Source organism: Microtus oregoni, unplaced genomic scaffold, assembly GCF_018167655.1.
Source record: "Microtus oregoni isolate MIOR12 unplaced genomic scaffold, Mior012 000008F_ref0000371, whole genome shotgun sequence".
Taxonomy (NCBI): domain Eukaryota; kingdom Metazoa; phylum Chordata; class Mammalia; order Rodentia; family Cricetidae; genus Microtus; species Microtus oregoni.
This window is the reverse complement of record NW_024543067.1, coordinates 22,127,104-22,146,484: the sequence shown is the minus strand read 5'-3', so window position 1 is coordinate 22,146,484 and position 19,381 is coordinate 22,127,104. Positions and strand designations below refer to the sequence as shown.

At 38.2% G+C, this 19,381-nt stretch overlaps 1 protein-coding gene across 1 annotated transcript in view; it reads right to left on the bottom strand.

Annotated features, from left to right (window-relative positions):
• The window catches only part of Cngb3 (cyclic nucleotide gated channel subunit beta 3), a 149,507-nt gene that overhangs the window by 85,803 nt on the left and 44,323 nt on the right, over nt 1-19,381 (bottom strand). The window contains exons 4-6 of the mRNA XM_041657795.1: nt 8,063-8,220; nt 5,622-5,771; nt 4,207-4,415 (exon numbers count right to left, since the gene is read on the bottom strand). Of these exons, the coding sequence (XP_041513729.1) occupies nt 4,207-4,415; nt 5,622-5,771; nt 8,063-8,220 (517 nt within the window). The remainder of the gene's footprint in view (nt 1-4,206; nt 4,416-5,621; nt 5,772-8,062; nt 8,221-19,381) is intronic.

The window sequence follows — 19,381 nt, the reverse complement described above, 5'->3', positions numbered from 1 at the left end:
GATTCCATGTCTTAATAAATGTAAACACAACTAAAAATGCTTGATTAAAGGAAAGTGGCATTTAGCAATTTTAAAATCCCTGTTCTTTTGAGCACTAAATAAATTTGGCACCATTAGCCTTAAGAGGATCAGTCTGTTTACTAGTGACAATTAGGCACTTACTTTTAAAATGTCACCCTATTTAATTCCTTCTCTCTTTTAAGCCTGCTTATTATGCAGACAGCATTTCTTCAGGGGAGGCTTACTTGAGGAAGGGTATGCTGATTACTCCCAATCGTCCTAGCTGATAGTCTTAGAGGGTGCTCTACTCAGATGTTATTATGTTTACTCATTATTTACCTCCTCTGATTAACAATTCTGCAGTTTAAAACAGAACAGAGAGAAACACTTAAAGAAGAATATTATGTGAGGCTGCAATTGAAGAATTACTTAAAGGAAGAAAATCCTTGAGACAGCTTTATCACACATTTCCTCCTACAAAAATGTCCTGAATATCTTTGAATTCCAAGGTTAGATAGAAAAATGGACAGAGCACTGTTCCCATCTTTCAGGAACTCACTATCAGGTAAGAAAGACAGCTAAAGAGACATGGAGGACATGCTGAAAGTGTGGATGTTTATTCATTGTAGTCCTCTGACAATTTACATCTACCAGTTATATCTTGGGGTATGTGTACATATCATCTTATTCAATCTTTATCATAGATTTATAAAATAGGAACTATTTTCATCTTACAAGTAGAAGAGATTGTTCAATAAAAGAGTTAATTTAATTTCTTCAAATAATACCATTAGTAATTTTAGTAGTGAAATTGGAGCCTGGTCTGTTTATTTATAGTGTATAATAGTTAACCTATGTTTTGTTTATCAAAATTAAATAAAAGAAATATCAAAATATCTAGAGTACAATGAAATGAGTAATTCTTTTCAGTAATTCTGAATATATGTTATTCTTGACAGGGTTTCTCTGTGTAACTTTTGGAACTTGTCCTGGAAATTGCTCTGTAGACCAGGCTGGCCTTGAACTCACAGAGATCTGCCTGCCTCTGCCTCCAGAGTGCTAGAATTAAAGGTGTGCACAATCACCACCTGGCTATAAACAGTAATTGTGAGGTTTGAGTGTTCAAAGTTGTCTCCTATAACAGAAGACCTAACAGATGTGATCGTTAGCGGGCATTAATCATTTCATAGATCCTTCATTACTATTGGGTTTGTCAATCAAAAGCTATAGCTGTGTGTTTTATCCAGCAACCAGTGCTGGCCTGTGAGCTTGCTCAGTAGGAAGGGCCCACCCACTAAGTCCCCAAAGCTGAGTTTGATTCCAGAATCTACATGATGGAAGGATAGATCCATCCTTCCTGCAAGTTGTCCTTTCACCTTCACACATACACCAAGGTACCCATGTGAGAGGCACACACAATATATATAATGAATAAGTAAAATGATATTCACTACTAACTTGACTTCTCCTACATAGAAGGGAATTTTTATAATGAGGTATTTTTGTTGTTGGTGTTTGGACCTCTATGTAGCACCATTTTCAGAAAACATTGTGAGTAATGAACGTACACAGATCTCCTGGTTTCTTTCACTGTGACTGTTTGCACCTCGATCTGTTTTCCCTAAAAATACTTGCAGAACTAATATTACCATATTCTAGCCCTGGTACAGCATATATTATAGTTAATACAATGTATGTACAGAAGGTAGGTAGGTGTATCTACCTAGTATATGTAGGCATTTAAATGTTTGTTGAGTAAATCAATGAACACTTCTGTAGAATACCTTAAAGACAGCACATAAAGATGAACACAGTGAGATTTTCAGGCTGGGAACTCAGTGTACATAGATGTTGTACCAAATGTAATCAACTTTCAAAGGTTAAGACTATGTACTCTAAATTAACAGAACCACTAAACTTCTTTTGAGCAAACAAAGCAATTAGTTCCTGCTCTGTATTTGCAGCTTGGCTAATGCATTTTGAATAGAGACCATTGAACTTGTTTTTAATGATTATTTTTCAGGGTTTTAACTCTCTATTGTGTGCAAAGATCTCTTAGAAAATCGAAAATAAAAGTCTCCCCTTAGTGATTTTGCCATTTTGCATTTGTCAAACATTGATTTTTGTGCATCTAATGGAGGCTTAAATTAGTGATTTTTTCCTTCCTTCCTTTTCTTTTCTTTTTTTTCTCTTTATTTTTAGTGTTGTTTACTTCTCATTTGTATACCACCATTATCAGTTTTCAAGCTGTCACTGAGCTCTGGGATTGAGGTATGAGTGAACTCACTCTCTAAAGTCTGCAATGGGAATATAATGAGCAGGTATTGGCTACTGGATTGGCTATTATTGCCCTTAGAACTTTTTCAATGAAAAAAGTTCAATATAGGATACAAGTCCCAGTAAATACAATCTTTTTGTTTTTGTTTTTGTTTTTTTTTTTGTTTTTTAGAGACAGGGTTTCTCTGTAGCTTTAGTGCTCGGCCCGGAACTAGTTCGAGGCTGGCCTCGAACTCCCAGAGATCTGCCTGCCTCCACCACCGGGCTCCCAGTAAATAAAATCTTAATATAAGACACAAGGAGACAGGACCTCAGGCCATTCAATCTGAGAATTCATGGAGACAGGATCTTGCCTCCCTTGGTCTGAGGATTCAGGCTGAGGATTTTGTAGAGGTAAGAACTAGTGGCTCTGGTCTTTCAGCTTTCACCCCACTAATATCTGACTCGGGGTTTTTATTATTAAGGCCAATTAGAATTCGAGCTACAAAGAAAATATTAGAAGGTATTCATTTCAAAGTAAGACAACAAGGGACTTATGATTTGCGAACGGCAAGGCACATGGTTTTCCCCTGTGGCCATGCTCCTAAAGGATATCCTGAAGCATGTCAGTGTCTTACATGTTTCTACCAGCATAATTTGCAACTGGCGGTAATCTGTGCAATACAATATAGTAGCTACATGCTGTTGAGCACCAGAAATATGGATAAAGTATGGTTGGGAATTTTGAATTTTCATGTTAATTTTAAAATATATATACTCAGAAGCTACCCATATGGTCAGTAGAGTGAAGGTACAGTTATTAAATGGGGAGTGCATGACTGCACTCATCCTACTGTGTATTGTCTGCTATCCTTCCTACAGATATTATGTTTTCCTCCTTCATCTCTGCTTGCTCTGTTCACATGTCCTCATTTTACTTTATTAATTTGAACCTTTTATAATTTTACTAATATTTAAACTCCGTGGATCCTAAGAGTACTCTAACTCCCCTCTTGCATCTATTTTCCTTCTGCTTTTCCTCAATTAATCTAATACTAATCTCTATTCTTGCCATATTTCCCTCCCAAGTCTAACCTTATCTTACTACTTATATTACTCTACCCTTCTTCCTCTATCTCCTTATAGTTATTGAAGATAAAGAGATGACTTTTTTTAAAGCCAGCCATGAGGATGTTTGCATGAGGCACCATCTAACATTGTGGTAGCTGCAGTGAATATTTTACACTTATTGTTTTAAAGGGCACTATACTAGTGCTTTAAGCAGATTGGTCTAATTTAGATATTGGACTACATTTTTAGTTCACTGGAGATAAACATATTTCAAAATTATCACAACCTAGTATCACTTGAACATTGAACCCTTCAACTGGAAGAAAAGATAGTAAAACTCAACCAATAAAATAACCTCAGACTCACATGTCACAGCCTAGAGGTATAAAGAAGGCAATGTAAATCCTGTAAAAAATAACAACTCCATAGATGAGGATTCCAATGAAAGGGAATGAGATAACATTTTAAACAAAAATTAAAAGGATAATCATCAAAAGTACAGTTAAATCAAAGGTAAAACAAACAAACCCCTTGTTAATTAATTTAAAGAGAATACAAAGAAACAGTTGAATGAATAGAGAAATCGATATAGGATATGAAAAGAATTTAGTAAGGAGAAATCCTTTAAAAAATTTAAAAAATATAAAGTTCATTTAGTCATATAGAAATCCAGTAGAATGCTTTAGCAATAGAATGGATCAAGTGGAAGAAAGAGAACCAGGGAGAGATGACAAGAAAGATGAATTAGAATATTCAGACATCAAAAAAGCTTTATCCACAGAGATACAAACATTAAATAAAACAATCTTGTAAATTTAATTTTGGTAGTCCAATTAGACATTGCTCATTTGTCAATTTCTTCTCTCAAACTCCACTTACAATAATTTCTCCTCCTCTTACAAACTGGAGTCTTGGCTGGATCAATAATATATCACCAAGGTAGATGATATCACATATGATGTCAGTAATAATCCAGTAGTGCGTGTTGCCTGGTGTTTGGTATGGGAAGGCGAGGCGTGCTGGTAGCAGCCAACAGTTCCAGTGATAGGCGATGGTGACAAGAAGGAGCCATAGGAGATAGGTCCGATCTAGGAAAACACAACATAAGTCATCCCAACAGCATCACAGACACAACTAACAAGTTTCTTTCTCAGTTTAATCAAACGGAAGCACTATCTTTATGCATATGTGTGGTGTGTTTGTGTGTGGACATGTGCATGTGAAGGCATGGAGTGCGTATGCACTTGTATGTAGGTAACAGAAGCTGACTGTAGGTGTCTTCGCTCTGCCATTTCTCACATTTTTTTTTTTTTTGAGGTATAGCCTCTCAGTTTACCTACTGACGAGACTGGCTAGCTAGCAAACTTTGGCGATCTGTCTACTCAGTTATTAGGATTATACATGCACTACCAAGACCAGCTTTTGCATGGATGCTACTAATCCAAATTTATGTTCTTTTTTTTTTTTTTGAGACAGGGTTTCTCTGTGGCTTTGGAGCCTGTCCTCTTGTGCTTGCACAGTAGGCTCCTTATAGACTGAGACATCTCCCAGAACTGATGATTGTGAGATACAGAATTTGTAGTAAGAACTTCTATGATATATTCAGCACAGTTCTTGACCTAGAAGGCGCTGTGCTGCATAAAAAGAAGCAAAATGATAGTATCACTTTCCCCCAAAAAGGACAGTGTCTATTTTGTACTTTGACCAGACTGAATCTATTTGAGGGGGTAACTTTACTGTTTGGATTCAGGAAAGTAGAATCCTGGAAAATTTAGATGTATCATTGCTAAGAAGCAAAGCATCTTTGGTACTCATAATTAAGGCTTGCCCATGACAAGTAGGAGAAAGACCTTCACCCTGCCAGAAGAGGGCTGGCTCTGAGTGGGGAGAATGGAGAGCTGGCTCGCTTTCATTTGCTTCTGGGAGGATGTAGTAGAGAATCTGCTTGATTAGAGTAATTAGCTTAGTGAAGCCATGGAAGAAGACAGGATATATATTTATGATATAAACATATATTTATATATATGTGTGTATGCATATTTCCAAGTTCCTTAGGGCTTTCTTTTCAAAGGTTATTTGGGTCAGGAAATGCCCTGGCCTAGGTTGTAAAACAGGCAGGAGTATTTTGAATCTTGTCTTCAATAGAGAAAGGAAAACAAACCTTTTAAGATCTCATAGTTTATATTATGCTTTCAAGATACAGAACAGTATGCAAAAACTGAAGCTCTCTGTACTTCTGTGTCAAAGGGGTTCTGGTGACTGCCAGCCCTCCCTGGGGTTTCCATTACTGGTACCTGTGTATGGATCTATGCTTCTAGGAAGTCCCATTCTTTTAAGGTACTCTTTTGCAGGTACCCTCTGGAGTTTGCAAGACAACATGCCGTGGTGATGTTCTTCTAGTTTAGAATTCTGGTCTTGTGTTGGTGATACCTCTGTAGACTTCACTTTATAGAAAAAAAGAGGAAATATTTTAATAAGTTAACATGGGTTAGCTTGATGAGAAAAACATTTGGTTTTGATGAAATTAGTATTTTTGAAAATCTCTGTGTAGGCAAGCAAAGCAAAACTCTCCTGTTTAAACTAATGGCCTTTATTTTTATGTGTATTATAAGATATCATATTGTACACCCTAAATATATAAAAAAATGAAAGAAAACTGTGAAATATATGAAAAATGCAGAATAAAATTAATTTAAGCTAAAAGTTTGGAAATACCAGTTTAAAATTTAAAGGCATCACAGATCAAATCTTTCCCATCCCACATGCTTTGCTTTGAAGTTACAACACATCTTTCATACATAGCTTTTGAGTTATGGGTAAACAAAGTTCAAAATATTGTTTTCAATATACATTTATCAAACTGTGATTTACTTCAATCTTACTCTTCAAACATTAACTACTGTATAATGCATAGTATGCTTTGAAAAGAGTTTCCCTCAAGTCTACACCATTTCATTATAATTAGATTTGAAGATGTTTATCTGTTCTTAACACTTATTTTTCTTCTTTCTCTCTTTAAATATTGGGCAAATATCAATCATAATATATATTATTTTGTACTATGTTGTTGTTATTCTTTTCTCATACCCACATTTCAGTAATTACTAAGAATGTTGATAATTCTCCCTCCCTCATGTATCTATTTTTATCTCCCTTTTCTCCATTAATTATTTCTGTATTATGTAATATGTATTTTGTATAATATGGGTATTGGTTAATACTAACACTAGTACTCGTAGCAGTCATTGCTGGTGGCTTCTGCACATTTTCTGGGCCTAGAGATCACCCTATGTGAATGCCCTATGCTTTTCTCCCTCAAAATTTTCTTGAGTAGTTATGACAAGTTCAAGGGAGTCAAGAACATGCTCCAGGAGCAATCAGACCTTGTCATTTGTCCCTCCTCCTTCTGTCTTTGTTGTGTGTCATCTGTGTCTGATGTGTGTGAGCACTGGTGTGCACCTGTAAGAAGGTGTGTATAGAAGTCAGGCCAAGTTTCAAGAGTCAGCTCTCACTTTCTACTTTGTTTTGAGGCAGTGTCTCTCTTGTTTCTGCTGCTTAGCCTTCTAGGCTAGCTGGCCTGCGAACTTCTGGATGATTTTTCTGTCTATGTTTCCCACGTTGCTGTATGACGGCTGGGATTACAGATGCCTGCTACTACCTCCAGCTTTTCACACAGGTTCTGGGAGTCTGAATTCTGGTTGTTGGGTTGTGCAGTAAGTCGATTTTTACTCACTAAGTCATCTCCTATTACCTTTTGTTCTTCTGTTTTATTTTGAGACAGAATCTCTTATGTTTTAGGCTGCCTTCAGACTGGCTATGTAGTTGAGGATAGCTACTGATTTTCTTGCCCCTGTCTCCCCTCCCAAGTACTGTAATTATACACCTGGTTTACACAGTGGTAGTGATCAAACCCTCAGTGCACAAAGGGCTTTGTGAATTACAGGCAAGACTTTGCTAGCCTGGTGCTATCTTTTCATGATCGTCACTTTATCTATTTTCCTTTTATTCCTTGTGCTTTTTTTTATTGCCTTTATTTTTGGTGTTGGGGATTGAGCTTGTGTCCTTGCACAAGCTAGGCTTGTGTTCTACTACTGAGCTATGTGTACATCTCCACCCACTTTTGTGCAAAGTGTGTGAGTATTCGCTTGTATGTGGTTGCACATGTATATATGAATGTGCATGACACGTATGAATGTGGAGGCCAGATGACAAAGTTAGGTGCCAGTTTTCAAGCACATTTTGCATTTCTTTTTGAGATAGCATCTTTCACTGGCGTAAAACTCACCCAGCAGGTAAGGCTTGCTGGTTAATTAACACCAGGGACCTACTTGTCTCCGTCTCTTTGGTACTCAAACGAAGAGTTCAACACTGTGTGTGTGTGTGTGTGTGTGTGTGTGTGTGTAATGTGGGTTCTACTGACTGAACTCCAGTTCTCATTCTTGCAAAGCAAGAACTTAGCTGCTGGCTAATCCCTAACTCCTTTTTCTTCTTTTCTTGGAGTAACTCTTATTTTTCTGCTATATCCAACCCTGAGGGATACACTAATGCACCATCACATTAATTTCCTTCTTAGTCTCCTTTTGCTACTCTCAGATCTCTGAATAACTCTCAAAATAAACAAATATATATATTTGTCTCAGGAATTGCTTTTCTGGGATCTAAGCTGAATAATTGTCCAAATATATGTTCTCACACAACTTCCTTCTCACTGGTACTTTGAAGGAATAATGCTTACCAGTCTGAGGGCTAGCTTCAGGTGAGGATGAATTCTCATCCTCTGTCAGTTTTCTCTTGTAGAAAGCAGTCCTTTCACGCATCCTTTTCACCAGGTTGTGTAGCTGGGCATCAGCATATCCATTTATAGTTGAGCCTTCAAACAGTTTGTTCTTAAAGCTAAATGAAAAACAAATTGAAATAAGTCCCTGAGGAGATTCATACAGTTTTTCCCTTATGTATTCAAGATTATTAATTTCTCATTTTTGCCATTGAATAATAAAATGAAAACACTGACATAAAAGGGGAACAATTCTGATGGAAGATAGATTGCCATTGAAAAATTGGATGCTAGGCACTTGTTTTAGCAGCACATATGCTATTAGAAAATGATAGTTCTACAAACAGCAAATGGTCATTCTTGACAACATGGGACCTGAGGACCATGGTTCTATCATTAAAATCTGTCTCCAGAAGAAAAAAGCTGGTAAGGAAGGCAGGACCTAAGATGACACCATCATTTCATAACCCCAGAGATGATGAACATGTGGGCTTTGCTCCTAGAGTTAGCACTTGGTACATGGCGTGATTTACTTCAAGATGAGGAGGTGGTACAGCAGGCTGATAGAATCATGTGAACCCTTTGAAAGATGAGTTTCTTTGACTGGCAACAGAACAGGCAGTCAGAGATTCAAAGTGTGAAGGGGAGGTTACTGGATAGAAATTCCCCACCACATGGGAGTTTTTGAAGAAGGGGGTCACTGATAAGAATTTTAGATCTCCATTGACAGTGACTTTTGAATAGCTGATAGTAAGAAAACAGGACTTTAGTCCTATAACTTCAAGGATCTGAGGCTTTTTTTTTAGTGTTTTCAAAATTCTAGTTTTTTGCATTTCCATATACATGTTAGAATATATTTTAAAATTCTTTGTGTCTTTCACATCATGCATCTCGATCCCATTTATCTCTTTGTCACTTTGTATCTGCCCTCTTTCCTTACAACTCCCCCATTCCAAAATAAAATAAAATTTAAGAGAAAAAAAGAAAGGAGAGATAATAAAGAGAATCTTATCATGGAAGCTGTAGTGTGACACAATAAGTCACACAGTTAACTCTTTTATCCACCCATATTTACCCCCAAGTGTTCATTGCAAAGAGTCACTGATCTGGCTTGAGGCTTCTAGTTTCTGCTACACTATGATGCTAGGCCCTCACTGGGACTCCTCTTGGATATCCTACTGTTGCCCTGTGTCATGGACATCCTGCAGCCATAGGTAGCCAGACTGGCCCGTTCACTTGCTCCAACAGATCATAGATGAGGTGAATGTTGGGCCTGGGTAGTTTCAGGGTTGGTCAGCTCTTCAGGTCTTCTTCATCCTCATGACCAAGGTAAGCTCTGTGGCATTGCTCTGGCTAGTTCAACCCTTGCAGCAGTGAGCAAGGGAGGGACTGGTTCCTATACTTTTATACCATCAGTGTAAGTTCTCCCACACCTACACCAGCAGGGCCAGTTCTACTATGTTGCCCAGGCAAGGTGTTGGGACCACTCTTCAGAGTTCTGCAGCTGATGAAAGTCAGGGACAGCTCTCCTACACTTATGATCTCCAGGCAAGCTCTCACACCTACCACAGGTATCGAGGGGGGCATCTCTCCCCACCTCCCATGCCACCATGTGGTAGATGACAAGGGGTGGGGCCATATTTCCCAAGCTCACATTCTAGGTACTGGTTCACCTGTACTCAGGAACTTTTATCCCTACCTTCTCTCTCAATGTGTGTATCTATAAAGACTTCTAGATCTCCAGGCTATTGCTTTTCTATTCCTTCCTTTCTTTCTTCCTTCCTCCTTCCCTCCTTCCTCTCCTCCTCATCTTCCTCCTCCTCCTTTTTCTTTCTTGGTGTTTTTGAGAAGACAGGATCTTTCTATGTACGCCTGGATGCCCTGGAATTCATTAGTTCAAGCTAGCCTTAACTAACAGAGATATGCCAGCCTCTGCCTCCTGAGTCCTAGGATTAAAGGCAAGTGCCACTATACCCAGCTTGTCGTTTCTTAAAATTATCATTCATGCTTCTTTCAGAGGTCAAAACTTGTGGCTACTTTTTCAAATGGCTCGAACCAAGGGAAAGCAAATATCCACTGTAACAAAGGGTAAGTATAAATTTCAAGACCCATGCCTAATGACCTAATTCTACCAGTTAGGTTCAATATCCTAAATGTTTCACAACTTCCTAAAACCGGTGCCACCAGCTGGAAACAAGGTTTTCACACAAGAACCTATACAGTGGTATGTATCTCTGCTACGGTTTCTATTGATGTAAAAAGACACATGATCATGGCAACTTTTTTTTGATTTTTTTAAAATTGATTTTTATTGAGCTCTACATTTTTCTCTGCTCCCCTACCTGCCTCTCCCCTCTCCACTTAAACCCTCCCCCAAGGAACCCATGCTCCCAATTTACTCAGGACATCTTGTCTTTTTCTACTTTCTACTTCCCATGTAGATTAGATCTATGTAAGTCTCTCTTAGTGTCCCCATTGTTGGCTAAGTTCTCTGGGATTGTGGTTTGTAGGCTGGTTTTCTTTGCTTTATGTTTAAATACCACCTATGAGTGAGTACATGTGATAATTGTCTTTCTGTGTCTGGGTTACCTCAATCAAAATAATGTTTTCTAGCTTCAAAACATGGCAACTTTTATAAAGGAAAATATTTAAATGGGGCTGGCTTACAGTTTCAGAGGTTTAGTCCATTACTGTCATGGTGGGAAACAAGGTGGCATGCAGGAAGATATGGTGCTAGAGAAGTCAAGATTTCTACATCTAGGTTGGCAGATAGCAGGAATAGAGAGACATTGGGCCTGGCTTAAATATTTGAAACCCCAAAGTCCACACTCAATACATCATCCAAGAAGGCCATACCCACTCTTACAAGGCCACATTTTCTAATAGCATCACTCCCTATGAACCTATGGAGACCATTTTCATTAATCCACCACAGGGCCATTAAGACTTAAATCATAATATAGGTATTTGTCTGTAGTGAGTGCATGGAAAATAAATGAGGTCTTATGTTGCTATGTTTATTTAGTTAAAAGTGTCCACTGGACCTTGAGTAATAAGGTCATGCGTGTGTTACCCAGGAGGCATTAAAAATATAGTTCTGAAGGCAATAACTTGCTGGTCATCAGTCCAAGGGATACTGGAGCAAACTTATGTGGATAGAATCATCCCAGACTGTTCAATCTCAAGGTCAAGGGCAGCATCTTTTTTAAGGTCTGGGAGACTTAGGACAAGATAGATTTTTAATGATTACTTATTCAATAAACCTGCTACTTCTTACTTGTTGTTTGACCTTATTTGATTTGCTCCAATGGTTCAAAATTCTATAAAAAGCATAGTTGAGTGCTGTTGGATCATTAATTATAAAGTCAGGTACTAAAACTGTCAAAATGTCTAATTCATGCAAGACCTGAGATCTGAGGAGAATATTTTTCCTTTCCTGAAGTATCTATAAGCCCCAGCTGACTGTGGAATTGCCACATAATCACACCAGTTTATATTGTGTGAATGTACCTTATGGGCAACCATGGAAATAGAGTTAGAAAGTATGCTAGTGTTTCACACATGTCAAATATATTTCCACTGTTACATATTTTTGGGAGTGTTGACTGCAACATCAATGTGTCAGCCCATTTTCTTTTCTTTTTCCTCTGCTTCTTTTCCAGAGGATGTAATGCCCTTATTCTCTGCCTAGGTACAGATAAGAACTATAGACTTGCTTTTCTTTAGGTTATTTCGTGACTTAATAAAAAAGGCAAATGGAGATGAGGAGACACATGTTTCACGAAGATGCTTGGGGGTAAAGGAGGAGCAATGACAGTGTTGAGAGCTCCCGTCTGTATGTCTTATTATACACTGAACATCCATCCTCGTGAGTATGTAACGGCGGCTTTGGTATATGGAAAATGTTTTAACACATTTTGATATATAAACACAGAAGGGAAGTGTTCTTGGATAACTAGTGGGAGTTGGTTCACTATCTTACATCGTGTGGGTCTCTGTGATGCCACTTAGGTCATCAGGCTTGGCCATATCACCTGTACCAGGTGAATCGTCTCGACTTTTTAAAAATAAAGATGCAAAGAAAAATCACTTTAAGAAGTTGATGAAAAAAAGGTCAAATTATAATTCCTTATTTCTTCAATTCAATCAGAAGTGTCCTTATAACTTAAAGTTGAACAAATGACAGAACTCAGGGTTTGCAGAGACTTTTGCCTTCCAGGAAGTGGATCTTAGCAAGACCTGGGTGCATGGGATTCAGGTCCTCAGTACTGAAATGTGGCAATGAGGCCGCCTGGAAGCTCAGACCCCAAATAATCACACAGAAACCATATTATTTGCAATACTGTTTGGCCAATAGCTTAAGCGTATTTCTGGCTAACTCATATCCTAAACTAAGCCATCTCTATTAATCTGTGTATTGCCATGTGGCTGTGGCTTACTGGGTAAAGTTCCAGTGTCTGTGTCCAGTGGGGCTACATGGCTTCTCCCTGACTCTGCCTTTCTTTCTCCCACCACTCAGTTTAGTTTTCCTTGCCTACTTCTATTCCCTGCACAGACCCAAGACAGTTTCTTTATTAACTAATAGTATTCACAGCATACAGAATGGAATCCCACATCACTGAAATGTAGGAAATAGCTAACTGTAGAAGATGAGATAGGAAAGAAAAGCTTGTCATTTACATGTGGGTACTGATGTATCAGATTTAAGATGACCTGGGGACATGGCTCAGCTATTAAGAGTGCAAGCTGTTCTACCAGAGGGGCCAGATTTGGGTTGCTCACAGCCATCTGTAACCCCAACTTCAGGGACTTCAACACTGTATTCTAGCCTCTCAGCATGCATAAATACACAGATGCACAGACATCTACATATAAATAAAGTAAGATCTTAATGAAGACTTCTCGTTTAAGGTTGGATCTTTCAGATTTTATTTTTGTTTCATTTATTTTAATTTTTAACATAAAATCATACATATATGAGGTACACTGGTGATTCGATGTGTATATGTAATTTGTAATGATTAAAATGATAAGTTTTCCTTTTAATTTCTTTAAACACTTTAATTAGGACTTTTTTCTCCTCTATAACTGTGTCTGAGGAGCTGCTGTCCAATTTTTTTCTATCTGTGTGTTCCTTACCCAATGATTACTATTATATTAACTTCTCTTTTTTTTTAAAAAATACTTATTTATTTGAAAAAGCATGGGATAAAACCGGACTCTCTGTACATGGCGAACAATGAGGGATGATGAGAAGCCAAGGACAATGGCACGGGGTTTTGATCCTACTTCATGTTCTGGCTTTGTGGGAGCCTAGACAGTTTGGATGTTCACCTTCCTAGACATGGACGGAGGGGGAAGGACCTTGGACTTTCCACAGGGCAGGGAACCCTGACTGCTCTTTGGACTGGAGAGGGAGGGGGAGAGGAGTGGGGGGAGGGGGAGAAGGGTGGGAGGAGGGGGAGGGAAATGGGAGGCTGGGAGGAGGGGGAAACATTTTTTTTTCCTTTTCTCAATAAAAAAAAAAATACTTATTATGTATCCAGTAGTCTGCCTGCATAAATGCTTGCAGGCCAGAAGAGGGCACCAGATCTCATTACAGATGGTTATGAGCCACCATGTGGCTGCTGGGAATTGAACTCAGGACTTCAGGAAGAGCATAACCATCTCTCCAGGCCTCCTATCTACTTCTTATAAGATGAATTCTTTGGGTATTTACACAAATGAAAACATGTGGCATTTATCCTTACGTATTTCACTTATTTTATTTAACATTATGTTTTTCTGTTCACCTATGTTGACACAAGTGAATATATTTCATTTTAAATGGTAGAACAATATTTCATGGTATACACACATACACATATGTGTATATATTATCTATGCATGCCACATTTTTTTTTAAACTTTATTTAACCTTATTTCATGCACATTGATATAACGACGTCAGATTCTCTGGAACAGGGGTTACAGACAGCTGCGAGCTGCCATGTGGTTGCTGGGAATTGAACCCAGGTCCTCCGGAAGAGCAGTCAGTGCTCTTAGCCACTGAGCCATCTCACCAGCCCCCTGCATGCCACATTTTGATGTGGCATATGATAATCAATTTTTATGGGGGGATGAGATGGGTAGATGCTGTCCTCAGGTAAGTTCTTTTTTAAAAAAAAATATTTACTGTCTATACAGTGTTCTGTCTGCATGCATGCCTGCCCATCGGAAGACAGCATCAGATGTCATTACAGATAGTTTGAAACACCATGTGATTGCTGAGAATTGAAATCAGGACCTCTGAAAGAGCATCCAGTGCTCTTTACCTCTGAGCTATTTCTCCAGTTCCTCAGATAAGTTCTTAAAGGAGATATTTAAAATGTACCTTTAGAGGAAAATTGTGCTTTATTACAAATGGTAGACAAAGAAAATAACATGAGCAAAGAACTATTACTTTTTTTGTGGTCTTTAGAGTGAAATAAAGATTTAAACCTAGGCTCCAAAATTATAGATAACTGAAAGGTCCGTAGACGTGTGGGAAACCACAGCAGAATTCTGAGAGAGGAAATTATTAGCTCTTTTAGGAAATATGTTTTAAAAAAAGAAATTATTTTTTGTGATCAAGAGGAAGTATGATTTGAAGAGCGTCCATGTGTACATGTGGTGATGCGGCAGAAGTTGTAGAGATTCATCTTCAGGCTAAGAAATGACATGGATTGCCAGTAGACGCCACAAGCAGAGAGAGCAAACACACACACACACACACACACACACACACACACACAGAGCAGCCTACAACCTGTTCATCTTCAGGCTTCCAAAAGGATACACCATTTTAGCACCTGCAGTTTGCAACTTCTGGATCCATAGCTGTGAGAGTCAAGTTCTGTTATTTAGAGCCTCTCGATCTGTGCTCATTTGTCATGGCAGGCCTGGAAACTAATTGAGTTAACCACAGGTATGATTGTGACTCCACGTGGACATCTAGGATGGAGTTGTAAGAGAACTCTATTCAGTGTGTGTTAAGCTGGAGGTATGGATTAAGAATGAAGACCTCTTTAAATATATTCCATATGCAAGGCAGCTGGGAATTTGAGTCTGGATATCAGCAGAGAGGGCTGAGCTAGGGATGTTGATGGAAGAACCACAGACCGAGAAGACATCGTGGAAATTATTCTGTGGGTGAGATTACCAGTAAGAGCCTACATGGAACAAGAAAAGATTGGGATTCATCACCCTGGAACTTTTTGACATTTAAACAGTAGCATAAAAAGAAGGAATTTAGAAGCAGCAAGTAGAAAGCTAGGTCTAAGAGAAAGCAATGCCACCAAGTTTGAAAATGAAGGTCACTGATGTCTTAGACTGTACACAAAGCAGGGACAGGAGGACTTTAATTTGTAGCAAGGAAGTTTTTATTGGTGATATTTAAAATAATTGGTAAGGAAAAATTGTAAGGTCACCAAATTTTGTCATTTTCTCCCCCATTTTAAATCATTTTGTTTTTAAAAAATTGCACAGAACATGCATTTGTTCTTTAAATAATATTTTGGATTTGATTCATTATATTTGAAGCTTGTTTAACAGTAGTACTTTTTTCTCTAATGAAATCTTGAATAAACTTTGACTTTTTCAAACTTTCCTTTGATCAAATCCTCTCAAGAAGTAATTCACTTATCAGTGCCGTCTGTAATTTTTTAAATATCCTAGGTGGTTAAATTCCTTTGAAAGATGCTATTTCTATCTTGTTGAGTTGCATATAGGAATTATGCAAACAGAAACATATTCTAACTTGGAATCTTTTGGGGAGAGAGAGGAGCAGGTTTTTTTTTTTAATTTGCCTTATTTGTGAAATAAAGATAAATTTAGATAGCTGTCCTCAAAAGCTATATTTGGTTTAAAAAAAACCCACCTGGTTTGTTATAATTCCAAATTAAAGTAATTAGAAATGACATAAGATTCCGATTTTTACTAAAATATCTTGCTGTTTACCATAAAGCCTCCAAATTTTAAAGAAATTTTGAGAGTACAAATTTAACAGTCAGTCTCTTCTTACATGCATCCCTAAGTGCTGAGGATTCCGACTGTTTATAAGGTTTCATATATGCATATGGCATTGCTTGTACACATTAGTTTATACATATGGTAATGGGCACGCATATATTATGGCATATACTTTCCTAGACTCAATGGTTTTTGATCTAGCTGTAACACACTATGATACTTTAATGTCTTCTAGGCTTGTCTCCTGTCTCCCCAGGAAGGATCTACTATTTAGAGAATTGCTTCTATTACTTCGTAAATGCTGGGCCTTATGGCCATGATGTGATTTTTGTTTGTGAGCCACTAATTAATGACCCATAAATGTGACTAACCCTATTAAAAGTTAGATAATTCTTTCAAAGTAATAAAATAATAAAAACATTGTTACACAGATTGTTAATACTGACATATTTCATTTCAATATTGGTTAAATTTCAGACAGCAGCAAGAAACAAGTATGGTGACTTTTAATTTTAAAAATTACTTCAAAATACTTTTATTTATTTATTACTGTGGAAAATTTTATTCACAAATATAATGTATTTTGATAATATCCCCTCCTACTCCCTCTCTTTGACTTTCCAATATTCCCCAACTAATTTTTCCCTTCATGTCCTCTTTTTAGAAACCCACTGAGGGCCTGGAGAAATGGCGCAGTGGCTTGGAGCACTTGTTGCTCTTGCAGAGGACTCAGATTTTACTCCCAGGACCCATATGGTTGCCCACAATGATCTCTAACTTCAGTTCCTGGGGTTCCAATGTCCTCCAAAGACACCAGATATACAAACTGCACACACAGATGTACATAGGCAAAACATTCACACATATGAAATAAAATAAAATAATCAAACAATCATACCCACTGAGTCCATTTAGGATTGCCTGTATGTGCATGGGTGTAGAGCTACCTACTAGAAAATGGGTAGCCTATTAGGGGCAGCAGACAAGGACTAAATTTTTATCTTTTATTTTTCTGGCCTTAAAGGGTCAAAAGGAATGTATTCACAAGTGTTTCTGAAAAATGTTGTCTTTGCGATGTTCTGATATGCCTTTTTAATATGCCTTTCTTACACATTTGTTAGACAGATCCATTACTATAATTTCTTTGGATCACAAAACACAACATTCTATATTTATTTTGTTATTTCTTTAGTCAATTTTATTCTTTTCTATTTTATATACTCCTATGCTTGTTTTTACTTATACACTTATTAAAAGCACCTTAATGTTTTCATTTTAAAGTAGCTTTAATGACATGTGAATAAAGATGCTATGATGAAACCCTAAGCTTTGCATGCTAACCTAAAAATGAATTGTAAAACTTGTTCTACTAGAATATGTTATGGCCTGAAATTTGTGCCCACAAAATTCATGTGATGAAGCCCTTATCCATAATGTGACTTATTCAGAAATGGGTCCATTAGGGAGCTTAAGTGAAGTCCTATGTGGAGTGCCCCAAGTGTGTCACGATTGGCAATCTTATAAGAAGAGGGGAAATAGCAGAGTGCATTCTCTCTGCACACGAAGAGAAGAACCACGTGATCCACAGAAAGAAGGTGACCTCTCCAAGACAGAGAATAGTCCTCACCAGAAACCAACCCTGATGGCATCTTGCTCATAGCCTTCCTGCCACCTGCACTACAAGAAAATAGATTTTTGTTGCTTAATCCGTTCAATCTGTACCATAAATCTCAGAAGACTAAAATGAAAGAGAAAACCACTAAATCCCCCAAGAAGAGAAAAGGGTGGCTTCTTTCATTGACACTGGGTGTTATGGTATGGATTTTAAATGTCCTTCAAAGGCTTCTTGTCAAAGAGCTGGTCTCCAGCCTCATGCATTATTGGGACCCCGTGAAACCTTCAGACAGAGCAGTTTGAGAGAAAGAGGTTAGATCTTTGGAAGCATGCACTAGAAGGGACTTTGAGACATTAGACCTTCCTTGCTCTGCTCTCTTTGTTTCTTCCCTGCCAGGAATTTGAGGACCTTCTCTGCATGCTGCCCGCAAACCCTGAGCAATGACTCTCCAATCATAGGTCTGCACCCCTGAAACCATCAGTTGAATAAATCTTCTCTCCCCCTTAGTTGATTTTCTTCAAGTGTTTTACGGCAGCAACAAAAAGCTAATGCATCAGGAAGATAATTTAGAAGGCAACGAGGTATGAATGGAGGGGAAAGCAAGTAAAAACATCTGGAGTTTTGTTAGCACAGAGGAGTGCTGGTGGAAGTGATCATCATGAACTCAGGCTGTGGGTCTACTCACCTATTAACCAAGCAAAAATTTCCATGAGAACTAATCTCTATGCAGAAGTGCTTACTACACAGAAGAAATACCCTGAGAGAAAGTGAGGCCCTGTTCCCTGCTGTTAGAGCACAGTAATCGCCATCAGTGCTAAAGCATGGTGGAAGGATGTCTTGCATTGTGACCCAACTCCCTCCATTAAGAATGAATTAGAGTGAGGCAGAGAACATCAAGAAATAGGTCTCATGAGGAGTTTAAAATAACTCCAACTCCTAAAGCAGATGTGAATCGCCTTGATGCGTTTTTGTCTCTGCCTTGGCAGCAGTATGTGTGACTGAGGTCTGGGGAATTAAAGGAGGAGCTGGTGGTGCTGACACTGGCTTCATTCATAGGGTTTCCAGTGGAGATGTATGAAGAGCTTCTGGCAGGGAGGGGACCCATTCAGAGCAATTGAATAATCTAAATGCAAATGAAGGCAATTTGTAGCAAGAAGGAAATCAAGACTGCATGAGTCAATGAAGTAAAATCACATGTGAGCCTCAGAGAAACCAGAAATAGCCCAGAAGGAAATCAGACCAGAGAGAGAGAGAAGTGGGGATGCTGATAATCAGCCATGCAGATAAGGTTATGATGCTGCATACTGGGCACTGGACTGCAGAACAGACCTGGTGGTTGTGGTTGCCTTTTGGGACCCTGGAGAATCAGACTGTTTGTCAGTTCCTGATCAATAGGTGTCAGAGGGATTAGTGTTTATGACAGGTTCTTCTTTAAAAGTGAGTTGGGAGCAAATAGCTTTCATCGATGGACTTTATTGACAGGAAAATATCTGCAGTTTCTTTTCTCTGAAGGTGTAAGTAAGAGACATAATTTATACTCCAGGTAGAGAGTTAATGACACTTGATAAAGAATATAGGATGGATATCCTGCATTACTGAAGTGAGAGAAGTGCATATAGGAGAGCCATTCTTAGTTGCATCTTTTCCTTGTTTAAAATAGAGTTTAGAGGAGAAAG